The sequence below is a fragment of the Miniopterus natalensis genome, chromosome 8, assembly GCF_054644295.1.
Source record: "Miniopterus natalensis isolate mMinNat1 chromosome 8, mMinNat1.hap1, whole genome shotgun sequence".
NCBI lineage: Eukaryota > Metazoa > Chordata > Mammalia > Chiroptera > Miniopteridae > Miniopterus > Miniopterus natalensis.
In genome coordinates this window covers 64,473,419-64,486,826 of record NC_142088.1, presented here as the reverse complement: position 1 = coordinate 64,486,826, position 13,408 = coordinate 64,473,419, and the positions used below count along the sequence as shown (strand labels likewise).

Sequence of the window (13,408 nt, the reverse complement as noted above, 5' to 3'; positions counted from 1 at the left end):
GATTTTATTATTATAATAAGAAAAATTAAGAATTAAAGAATAAAATTCCTAAAGCTCATTTGCACAAGAAAAGCTTCCTTTTTGAAGGAAATGGTATCTGTGTTACTAAAATAAAATTGCAGGCTATATCCTTTCAGAGCACATTTATTGGATTTTTATTTGCATATTAAATGAAGGTCTCAGTACTACAATTTCATCTATAGCAATAGAATATACTCTACTATATAGATTAACTTCCCTTAGGCAGAATGAAAATATGTAGTAAGGATCCTAGTGCCTTTTTAATTTCAATCAATTTGCTGAATATTATTTTACAGAATTCAATTAAGCAGTTAGAATAGCTTAATTATCAATTACTCACATGTCAAAAAATATTTATAGACATAAAACTATCGAACTTAAAGAAATGGTAATGCTTTTATTATTACAATAGAAATCAGAAACAGCTTGGTTCCTCTGAACTCCACTGAAAATGTTTCTTAATGCAACCCTTTCAGTTAGTATTATGCTTAATACTTCAAAGAATAGCATAAGAAATAGAAGCAGTGAGAACTCCCAGTAAGACAGAAATTAATCATGTAGGGGATGTAAAAATCATATGGGTTGATTTTCCATTTGACTAAATAAATTTGCATTTTTGTAGTAGAATTAAACGTGCATATATTACAATCTAATAGTTGCAGAATGTCCTTTGCACCGAATATTGTGATCTGCAAATTATATTTTTACTATGCATTGGGTTAGTTCATTTCCATGGGAAAATATTTATTTTAAATTTAATAGAAGTCAGTAGAAAATATGTTTCAATGTTCGCTTGTGTGTTTTAGAAAACACGTTGTGCAAACATAGCTATTGAATAAATTAATAAGAATCTCATGTATATCCTAGCATGTAGTAACCTGATATTTTTAAAGCATATTATATATTACGCACCAACAGAGTAGTTATGATTTTAGATGGGAAATACATTGCTATTAGATGTACTGATATCATATATTTACATTTACTATTTTTTATATTTTTAAGATTTGGATGAATATTTTGGTTAATGTGAGGAGTAACATTTGTACAATGACTATGTTTCAGTTTAAGGTTTGGTTTTAATTATGCATTAAAGTTAAGTTTGTGGTAGAGTTACTGGGGAGGTAATTAGTGTTTGGTATGAAGTCAGCATAGGTGTAGCATTAAGGTTCTTTAGTAGTCACTTACAAATGGACTTTGATACTGTTATTCAATGAGTGCACGTATGTAGTGAATAGTTTTTAAAAGAGCTACTTGCAAACTATGTTTACTACCATGCTGCCCCCAATGAATGACATTATATTGTAGTGATATTTTAAAGAAGCTACCAGTATTCTGCACACTAGGCTCAGCAAAGTATTCTTTCAAATAGTGAAACATATTTGAACCAATATATTTACATTTAAAATGAACCTAACTTTCAATATCAAATGATTTTAGCATTAGGCAAACTGTTCAATTGAAAAAACGCACAAACAGATTTTTGAGTCAAACAGATAGGCTTGTGAAACTAGTTTCACTTAATCATTCTAAGCCTGAGTCAGAATCTATAAGCACTGTACACGCTCAACACATAATCACATCATTACAATTGTTCAGTTAGATGACTTCAAATTTGGAATACTAAATTTAAAACCAATGCTATTGATTATGTTAAAATTATTAAATTTAATTTGTGTAAATGTATTCTTTATTAAGGTACCAGAAATTATATTTGTAACATCATTTTCTTTATATTTTTCCATGTATAAGGAAAATTGCAAGTGATTTGAATATACAATATAACTCAAACATTTACCCAGAGCTGATGGTATACAAGTTCCTCCATTTTGACAGTAGTTGCTGCAGTGGTTTACTTCACATCTGTCGCCTGAATAACTAGGCCAACAGTGACACCTCAAATCACCCTTCTCATTTAAAATGCATCTTCCTCCATTTTCACAAGTCAATTTGCAAGAATCATCTGTTTATAAAAATAAATGTATGAATTAGCATGCCATTTAGTGGATTACAGAATAAGAATAACAACTAAATACTAGGATTTGCTTTTATTAAAAATTCCAAAAATAAATACTCCTAATATAAAAGGAGAAATGAAATTATCTGAAAACAGAGGAAATAGATTTCAACTGCAGTTGAATGGTGAATACAAATGTTGAATTAACTTTTATTTTTCTATAGGCTTGAAACATTATTAGCTATTTCTTATATTTATTAAAACAGTAAACAATAAAACCAACTAAAACTTTCTAAAAATAAGATATTTTCCATCCAATAAGTGTTTTATATAATATGGGCAATCGTGGCCCATTTTTTAGAAGTGTTTAATATCAAACCAAACTGAAATATCTAAGCTACATATATACAAATATCTTTATATGTAGTATAAATATATTATATTGTATATATAATAAATAGTATATATTACATTATGCATATATACATATGGACCTATAGTTTATTATATAGGAAAATTTTTAAATAAAATTGTACTCTTTGGTATACATACTTATTAACCATATATAAACATTCAAAACTAAAAATCACTTAGATATAGTATAAAATGATGATAAAACAGTGTCAGAAACATTTCCATATGCAAAATTTTCATATGTAAAATAATTAGGCACAATCTATTCTATATAGTTTGGTGGAGAATAAGAAGGAATGGTCCTTCCTTGGAATAGAAAAATTATTTTTGAAAATATGATGTCTGATTAATAATAAAGATTGGCTTAGAATGGTTTTCCAGGTAATTTATCTATGTGTGTTCATGTAGCCTTGCTCCATTAGAAATACTGCTTTACTTAAAGCAAGCACAATGTCCAATGAAACGAAAATGATTGCGAATACTGTAAGAGGTATTTTATTCTAGAATATGCCTTCAACTACAGTCATGCCTATTTTATAGTGAGATAAATAAGATAAAGTAAAAATAACCTATATTCTTTATTCAAGATACTGAGGCCCTTACATAGCAGAAGCTTGAATATATATCACTGCAACAGTCACAAGAGCATCTTAAAGAGCCTCAGTGACTTCAAATGGCACAGTGATTCAAGTATCATATCCACTGTCATAACAAGAGCCTATGTGTCATCAGCACTACACAATTCTGAGACCTGCCTAATTGCAAGGGAAAGTTTCCAATACTTTGCTGTGTAAGTAGCTTAGGTTGGTATTACTGAAGTTTGTATTTGTAATACGAAAGGCTCTGTCATGAAGCACTACAAATGCAAAGTATGAAGAAAACGACTGTTAATATATGAGACTGGTGTTTAGGTCGTGGCTCTGCCACTTACTAGGCATACAAATTACCTGTCTGAGCCTCATTTACTTTAAAATGGTCTTATCAACAAATGGACATTTTAACTCATAGATGTGTTATAACTAATAAATTAAATAAGAAGTTTGAAGAAAAAGATAAATCATAAAACTTTGTAAATATTAAGTATATAAGTATATACCATATACACATACATCGAAAGATAATTTGGCTTATAGCCCATATCTACCACGTCTAGAATAGTAAAAGGATGAAAAGCTGAGATCTGGGTCAAAAAGGTGTTTTGTTAAATTTCAACAGTAAATTAAAGCACTTATTTGGTAAATTCCCGTGTACTAGCAGCATAATTTACTGAGCGCTCATAAGGTACACTAAGAATACAGCTCACGTGGAATAGCATCTGTGAATGCCAGAAGGTGAACACTGGAGGTACTGAATGGAAGTTGCTGTGACTGAACCTGGATTAGAGTGTGAAGGAAGGAACTGGAAGAAAAAAGTGAATTTGAAGAGATAAGAGGAGTCATAGGAGAGCCTTGGATTTTGGACTATGCCCCAAAAGCGATGTTGAGTCTTTGAAGAGCCTAAATGTCTGAGGATAACTGTACCTGGCTGGGGTTAAACTGAAAGCAGCGAGACTACTAAGACTCTGTTTAAATTGTGCAGGCTACATAATATGATGGCCCAAAATACAGTAATGGGGGATGGATAAATGTGGATATACTAAAGGTAACTGGAAGGTAGAAATCACATTGGTGTTGTACAAAAAGGGCAATGAAAATTTAAGGATCATGTTTCAGTTTTTGACACAAGGGCAATAGAAGTTGAAGGGGCGATTTAGCTTTGGACATATTGAATTGGAAACAGCTATGTAAATGCAAGTGACAATCTCCAGCAAAGAGTTAAATACAGAGATCAGATTCTCAAGAAAGACCTAGAGTAGAGATATGCTTGCTTCATTTAAAATTTACCAAAGCAGTTCCAACTCACTCAGCATGAAATATCATAATTGGTGTCGCGAATGTAAACAGTGACGATGGATATTTAAGGCATTATGATCACATTAGGATTATGGATGGGCTTATTTTCACTTGATCGAGGTAAACCACATAGGTATTCAAAATCTCTACATGTTAAGACATGTGCATTTCTATATGTGCCTTATTAGGGCCAGAAATTTAAAAATATAACACTGCCTGATGAAATGTAAGTGGAGTTACATTTTTTCAAAACCTAACTAATCATTTTATAATGAAAAAGAAGGCTGCTTTTGTCAATAACTGAATCACCCCCAGAAGCCAAGCTCCAGTAATTATAATCAGCTATAGGAAAGGGCAGGTGAATACTTCCCCAAGATGAGTAACATTAGAATTTCAAATTTCATACATCCAGATTAAAAATACTCAGCATGCTCACCATTTAACAATAACAGCTAGAGAAAGGCAAGTAATTACAATGAGCTGAAAAACTTGGCTATAGTCAGAAGAAATTAATTGGCATTTATCTATACCAATCAATAACTCTGAAATGCGCTTATTTATATTCCTAACTGAAGTGGTCCAAGCTGTCTATTATCAAGGCTCATATACACAGGGGCCAATGTGGATATTTTTTTAACATATTCTTTTAAGATACAAAATGAACTTTGAGAAGGTATCTGTAATCATGCCTTTCAAGTAGGGTTGAAATGGTAAAATTGAAATCTCTAAAAAAGCTTTAGATCTTGAATAAGTGTATTTAGACAAACATGCTTCCTCATTTCAAACATAAAACCATACAACCTGTGTCATTTTCTTACCTACTTCATGACAGACTTAGAGTACCGTGTCTCTACTTTTTGCAAGGCATTGTGCTAGCACTTTATGTATGTTATTTATCATATTTCCAGTGACTCTGAGCATGGGTACTGTGGGTGATATGGAGGCACTGGGGTATGGGTTAGAATGTGGAATGCCTAGGTTCACCCCAGGTACCATCATTATTAAGTAATGTTAGCCATTCAATTGAGCCTTTCCATGCTTCAATGTTCTTTTCAGTAAAAATAAGGGTATTAACAGCATAGTGTCATTGGGATTTTGTGATTATTAAATGAAATGATATATGATATACATATAAAATACTTGCAATATGATAGGCTCATAAGTCTTTAAAATATTTATTATTATTACCAGTAGTAGTATTTATTGTTAATCCAATTTTACACAGAAGAAAATGAGACTCAGGGAAAGAGGGTCATACAGTTTGGTTAAGTGACAGATAGATCTTGGCCTAGTTCAAAGCTCCCCTTCAGCCCTGCCCCAGGCTGGGTTCCTCCTGTGTATTTGAGTTTGGGTTATTGGATAAATAATTTTCACTAATCAAAGAGGAAACAAAGAGAAAGTTATGTAGAAAAGACAGAAATTCCAGTTACAAAGAAAAAACAAATATTGTCTACAAACTGATCATAAAAAAAACACATAACATCTGAGTGAATGTAAAAGTCACTTTGGCAGCATCAGTACTGTGCTTATGTACAGAATCCTAATCTCTCTCCCAGGGGCCTCTCCCACCCAAACAAGAGCGTGAGTAGGTACAATACATAGGAGGTGTGTGAGAACACTGGTTATGGCTGTGTGTGGAACTGGTGCAAGTGCGGCATGTCTTCTAGAAGATAGACTTTTAAAAAATATATTAGGAGAGAGGGGGTAGAAGGAAGAGGGCTAGAGAGAGAGAAACAGGGATGAGAGAGAAACATCATCCATCGGTTGCCTCCTGCGCGCCCCCCGCTGGGGACTGAGCCTGCAGCTCTGGCATGTGTCCTGACCTAGAATCAAATCCTCATGAAAAATTTAACTGTCTCTTCTATGGTTTGTATTGCTATCCATATAAATATCTAGTTATTGGTTATTCAGCACTTCATCTTTGTAACCTCTTAAGCTTTGCATAGCCAGTGCTTAAGAAATCCAACTAAATTAAAATTATTATGATAGTCTTAGACATTTCGTGTCTTGGAAAGGCTAGTCTTCAGATTGCATTTAGCCCCAAGTGGAGAACAATGAGAAATGATATGGGTGACTGAGGGCAAAGATACAGTGTTCGTGCGTGGCGTTCTTTCTAAAGAAGGGACATAAAGCAGGTAGAAAATCTTGCTACGCAAAGATCTTAAGTGTGTACTCTTCCCTCTAGGGATTTTGGAGCATGTGGTTTTGTCTATGACATAAAATTTTGTGTTGATTTTCTTTTTTTCTTAATAGTAATTTTATTCTCCAATATAACTAACGTCTTACATATAAGGGATAACACTATTTGTGTGTTTTATTTTTTGCTCTTTAATACTTATCAGCATCTGAAATGATATTTCAATTTATTTTAATATTTGTTTCTACCTCTAGCTTCTAAATTATCAATTTTGTGAGTGAAGATATCTTGGAGGTTTTGCTTCTGAATTAGTTCTTGGTTTCTAAATTAGTGTTATGCTTTGTTCATAAGCCCTCAAAACATTATTACTAGTAGTGGCAATAATTATTGTTAATCAAATTTTACACAGAAGAAACTGATAGTTTCTACATTAATCCTCAGTTTCTAAATTAATATTGGCACACAGAAGTTGTTCAATATAAACTTGTTGAATGAATAAAGGAACTTTGGGGTTGGGTTTAAACCAGTAGAGTAGCATGCTCAGAAATATGATCTTTACTGATACAAGAGCTATATAAAATTATTTTGATTCTGTGTGTGACTTCAAAGTTCTCAACCTTCTGTAAACACAGTAAGCTTTCAGTGCAGCTTTGTGAATAAATGTAGCATGAGTTAATAGAAGATCATCAGCTGAAGAACAGTGTATGCAGGCATTCAAGAAGCAGTGATATTAAGGCAAATAAATTAATGACTGAGTAGTTAATTCTGCTCATCGTCAATAGCTGTAAAACAGTATCGTACAGATGGATTATTTACAGATATACTGAAGTTTACCTACCTAACAGGCTATCATCATTGCAGGTGCCATTAATCACATATTTTCCTTCTGGGCACACACAGGTCGCCCCAGAAGGATTCAGCAAACAGAGGAATTCACATGTTAAATCCAAGCATGGATTGGGTACTGAAAACAACAACAGAAGAAATGCATAATTATAAATAGAATAGGTTTCAAAAACATAAAATTCAGTAAGGTGAAATGATGAATTCACAGCCCTGAAAAGAAATCACTTCAAATTTCTGCTGGAAGTATCTTGCTAGGTGAAGAGTTATTACTAACCTTGGAACCATATATGTCAGATGATTGGTAAAGAGCATCAAAACTTGAGATAGAATTTTAGATGTTTTTAGGGGGTTATATGTTGTTTTAATGTTTCCAGCATTGACCTGGATAGATACCAGTTGTTACCTTTCTAGATCATTGCACCAAATGAGATTAAATTCCTTTCTATTTGCCACAAAAATTAATTATAAATAATCTTTAAGTTTCTTGAAGTATGAACTCATACATAGAGACAGATCATTGGAATTTCAGCCACATTTTTACTTTTGTCAGTAATACTTTTGATAGTTACGTTTAAAATATACCTTTCAAAATAATAATGTCTCTTATTTACCAATTCCTTTCTAGGAGGAAAAGTAACAATAAAAGTCATAAGTAATCAGAGAAAACACAATTCTTGAGAATAGCTCTCTTCAGATACTTTTAAAGATAGAATGTTAATGATACAATTGTTAGTTGATTATCAGTAAGAAAAATCAAACTAATGATGAATTTTCTTACTTGACTATAGACTTACAAGGTTTTATTAAGAACTTTAGAAAAACAGAATAAGAGGCTTTTTAAAAATAACAATGTCAATTCTAATTCTAAGAAAACACAGCCAAATATTGAGATTTTCATATATATTATGACAGAAACAGAAAACTTTTGTATTATTTTTATCTTGATATTGGCAATTTAAAGTCTGAAGAAATAAAAATTAAAGTTACTGAAGTTACTGGGGTTAAGGCATTGAAATAGTTAAGACAGTTTTAAAAAAATCACTCTCTTTTGAGAGTCTTAAGGAAGAAAATCCGCCAACTCAGACAACTGTATAAAGTATTATACTTACAGTCTAGTTGTTTATAGCGATGAGATATTAAAACACCTTTTGTTTTACCGACATCTAAAGCCAGGTACTCTACTGAACCATGGCCGAATTTTTGTACTCGAAATACACCATTTTTAGGTCCTGCTCCATAGATATAATCTTCAAAGACATCAATCCTATGTGGATGTAACAAGCCTAGAATTTTTAAAAGGTAGAGTTATAAAAGTTGCAATGTAAGTTCTCAGACTTAAGAAAACAAAGTTTATCCAAAATCTTATAGAAAACCTTATTAGTCTTCTTTAGGAAACAAAATGTTCAGAACTAGAATATTTTTAACATTACCTGTAAGGTTATTAGAATTAATTTATTTGCCTTAGGAATATGTGAGATACTCAATATGTCATTCAGAACGTAAAAGACATTTTTATCGTTATTTTAATCATCAACACCACAGAGCATTTGCTGGGGGCTTATTATGTGCAGTGTAATTTGCTCTGCTTTACAATTTGCTGTCAAAAGAAAAGCCTATAGGCTAATCTTACCCATTGCACAAAAATAGGCAGTTCATAAAATTCTCAAATTGTACTCTGGATCAAATTCATGATCAAAGTTAGGTTACTTGAATGACAAATTTATTAGGCAATCCTTAGTAGATTGTAAAGAGTAAAACCCCCCAAAGTATTTGACGTTACTATTGTCTTTTTTGGAAATAGGGTAAAACAAAACAAACAAACAAAAAACTGGCAAATGGTAGTTACACATTTGACTAGTTTGGCTAAAAATAAGAGACCATCACTTTTCTTATTTTAAGAAATGACTTATTTTAAGAGATTTTACAATAAATAATTATTATTTTAAGAATAATTAATCAAACTTTTGGTACTGAAATTTAACACAAGTAAAATGATAGCATTTATACAGGGTGAGGCAAAAGATGGTTTACAATTATTCGCATGGAAAATAATACAAGAATACATAAGACAACAATACATAAATAATACAATTAATAAATAATAAAAGAATAAACTTTCACACATTCACAACTGTAAACCTACTTTTGTTCACCCTGTATTTTATCTATTATCTAGAGTTTGTAGAACATAAAATGTGTTTTAAACATATATTTTTCTTCAATGTTTTTTGAAATAGTAAAATATACACAAGCTGAAAGAGGTTAACTTTCTTGTAATAAATTACAGAAATGAGGAATTATTTTTTCCACTCATGGTCACCACACAAAACACACACACACTAGGCAAAGGCGCAATGAAAGTTCGATTTAATGATTTCTCTTTCAACATCTCTGCTTTTGTTAAAAAAGGAGAAAAACTATGTCCACTAAATATAGTTTGTAAATATAAAAACTTCAAGTATATATTATGAGGATTTGGTGGTAAATAAAAGAAGAGGTTGTGGTAGGGAAAGGAAAAAAAACCATAAAAAAACAGAAGGGAAAGAAATTCACAGAAAGAAGTGAGGTTGCCAGTCAAAGAAATATGAGGCACCAAAGGGAGCCGGAAAGAGCGAGCAGAGGAGGCAGGACAGAGGTGGAGAGAAAAAATGAACAGCACAAGCAGACCCTGAGGTCACTGACGGCAGCGGTAAGCTGTCATTTTACACACTGCTTTCCCCCGTATGAAACCATACCTATAATAATAATAGTTTTACTCTCATATTTTACTGTATCCAGTAACTTCTTTCCTGCTTGTTATCACTGCAATTTGAAATAAAATTGGTTTTCACAGATGCTAATCTTCACTACTTGAAGTGTTCTGCTTAGAATGGAATATCCTCAGAAGCAACAGGATGTGAAATTTCTGAATCTAGGTAAAGATGGACCATGTTTGTCCTAAGAGTCCAGAAGTTGGTTCTGGCTGGGCATCTGTTATTCTAGTAGGAATGAAAATTGTAATCAATAGTAAGAGCTACAAGTTGAAAGAAGAATTTCAGGAAATCCAAAATATAAAGCGTTCATGCTTATATTTACATACCATTGTTTAATTCTGTGAATAATAATTAAATACCAAAAGCTAATAATTAAAGTCACAAACCTTGTCTGCTGCTGACAGAGACTACTGAGTCGGAGCCATCGTACAGAACACTGCCGATAAGGGAGAGCTCGAAGTCAGCCCAGTAGATCCTCTCACTAAAGTGATCCACAGCCAGGCCTGACAATCAACACACAGACAAATAACAGAAATAAAGTTGATATTATTTAAAATTATGTTTTTGCTTCTTAATGTACAATTATGATGGATGTTTCTCTTCAAGCATCACAGAATTTATATAATCGATATCATTATACTGTACAAATTAGAAAACGTGAAACAATTGTTATCAGAAATACATATGTATAGATTACATAGAATTTATTTAATAAAGTGTAGCAAAAATCTTATTTCACATTGGAAAAGCTACCTTAAGTATCCTTTCCTTCCACAGTTAACTGATTTCTTTGCTATGGCTATTTTCTAAAAGACTTTTCCATGATATTTTTGGTTTTAGCTTTGTAGTATACACATAATTAACTTATCATTTAAGTAACTTATACAACTTTTAAAATAATTCAGTTTAGCCCAGCCGAGCATGGTTCAGCAGTTGAGCATTGACCTAGGATCCAGGAGATCTAGGTTTGATTTTCGGTCAGGGCACATGCCCAGGTTGTGGGCTCCATCCCTAGTAGGAGGGGTGCAGGAGGCAGCCGATCAATGATTCTCATCACTGATATTTCTATCTCTCTCTCTCTCCTTCCCTCTCTCCGAAATCAATAAAGATATATTTAAAATAATAATAATTCAGTTTAATTAGTTATATTTTTAATATTTTCATGAGGTGCATTTCTCAATACATAAAAGGTTATGGGATTAATTTTAAGATACTTTCACCCATTTGGAGTTGGCCTATAGTGATGTGAGATATCTGTGTGCATGTAAAGCTTAAATAGACCAAAGGTTGATGATTATAGTGGAGAATGAATGGTAAATTCCTTAAGGTTCTAGTTGTGCTTAAATTTTCCTCTCTAATTTTTTTTCTTTAATCATTACTTTGCTCTGAGATGACTTGTCTTTATTTTTATTTTCAATATCTGTTAGTGAATAACAGTGGACTAAAATAACATATGATAAAAATGCTTTTCTATTTATTCAAATTTAATATTTTTTAAATTTTATTTTATAATGTGATTGGAATCTGGCCATGATCTTCTTGCAAAAAAAGTCAACACTTAGAATGTCTTAAGTAATGTTCCTTCAATATAGATGAGTAAGGTCTACGACACACAGATTCTAAAATAAACCTCCATTGCTGTAGATATTTAATTTTTGTGTCTTTAGATTTGAGGTAGTACATACTTTGACAGAACAATATTAGTAAAATACCATTGGCATCTGAATGTGAAAGAGCTTTTCCAATCAGAACATTCAATAAACAATTGAGCACACTTCAATGACAAGGCAACTAAATGAAAGGTATTTTTGAAATTGTGCTAATTGTATTTCTATGTAGATTGCCCAACATTGAACAATTAGAATAAATAAAAAATTATGGTGAACATCATTTGGGAATAAATCTTCAATTAAGTAGGTAGATCTAGTCCCAGTGTGATCAAAATAAATGTAAATATTGCTCCTCAAGCATGACATAAGGACTTCATTCGTCCAATCAACCTCTAGGAAAAACTTCATAATGAAAACAAGTGTTCTATGTTTTACTAGTTTCTGCTTGATTATAAATTTGTTATTTGGAGCCATGTTGGGAGTTATGTTTTTGCTTTTTCCTGCTGCTGACATTTTATTTCAAAAGATTTGTCTAAAAAAGAAGAAAAACAATTTTCTTTCTCTTTTACTACGTAATAGAATAAAGAAGTAAGTTTTAAAAAGCTGTGCCCAATGAAATTGGTCTTTATATTTAAAAATGTAAAATATTCTAATTATAGAAAAAAAAAACTTGTGTAATCCAAGTTAACTATAAATATTGATTTTACAGATTCATCAGCAGTAAAAAGTTCCCAAAAGTATCATATATTGCATTATTAGTCTAGGCTAGTATAAAACATACACATCTTTATCAGCTCTGCTCACATACTATATTATCCAATGCAATGACAGTTAGATAAAAATTATATAACAAAGCTTTTAGATAGATGGGGTTTATATTTCACAAATTTCACAAATCAATGATTTTGATTTTTCCTTAAGCTCTTTAATAAAAGATATAGTCTTTTAAATTAAAAGGTTAATAAAAAAATTAACTACTTTTCTAGTTATAGAGATGAGAGTCAAATTTATATGAAAAAACTAGTCCATTCTAGTCCATTGCTAGCTTTAAAATATTACATTTCCTTTTTGTCTTAAAGAAACAGTAATAAACCAGGGGAAAAATCAATTTCAAAGACAATCATTCTTATCTAAACTGAGGATGATGAATATGTGGAACCCAGTCAGTATAAGTACAGAAAATTTAAAATAAAATGCCCAACCTGTTCTAAATGGAATCACAATTTGGAGGGTTTATAGAAGATAAAGACACAGGATCACTAAGTTTTAGAAATGCACAATAAAGACCCTAATCATGTAGTCATTTGCTTAACATTTCCCATGATACCAAAACTACTATTGCATTTTAGAAACTTTTGACTTTCACTTTGGTTGAATTCTGAAATTTTCTAAGGTTGTCTTCCCACTAGTTTCCCTATTTTTACTAAAGTCTTGAAAAAAAGAAAAAAGAAAACTCTTATGAGAAATGACCATAGTACCAATGTAATATTTAACGAAGAAGATTTTGAGAGAACAATACATTAAAATTACTGCCTTTTCAGAAATAGAGAAAATATTATATACATTCTGTGTTAAAGCAAAGCCAAGATTTGTGAGGTAGTAATAACCAGCAAGTGTGCAACTACTGTATTCTTGATTTAAGAGCTGATAAGAGAGGCCCCCAAAATTAAAGATATTTACCACTATATCAAATTTATTTTAAAAAATTGTTAAAAGTATTTTTTTAAGAAAGGTTGCCTACTACTACTGAGAGTCTTAGATTTCAAGCTACATTATTT

The 13,408-nt window shown here is 31.6% G+C and overlaps 1 protein-coding gene across 1 annotated transcript in view; it reads right to left on the bottom strand.

Moving 5' to 3' along the window:
- Positions 1-13,408, bottom strand: part of LRP1B (LDL receptor related protein 1B) — a 1,257,096-nt gene that overhangs the window by 69,298 nt on the left and 1,174,390 nt on the right. Inside the window, exons 79-82 of the mRNA XM_087819400.1 lie at positions 10,407-10,523; positions 8,377-8,550; positions 7,260-7,385; positions 1,820-1,984 (exon numbers count right to left, since the gene is read on the bottom strand). Coding sequence (XP_087675526.1) covers positions 1,820-1,984; positions 7,260-7,385; positions 8,377-8,550; positions 10,407-10,523 — 582 coding nt within the window. The remainder of the gene's footprint in view (positions 1-1,819; positions 1,985-7,259; positions 7,386-8,376; positions 8,551-10,406; positions 10,524-13,408) is intronic.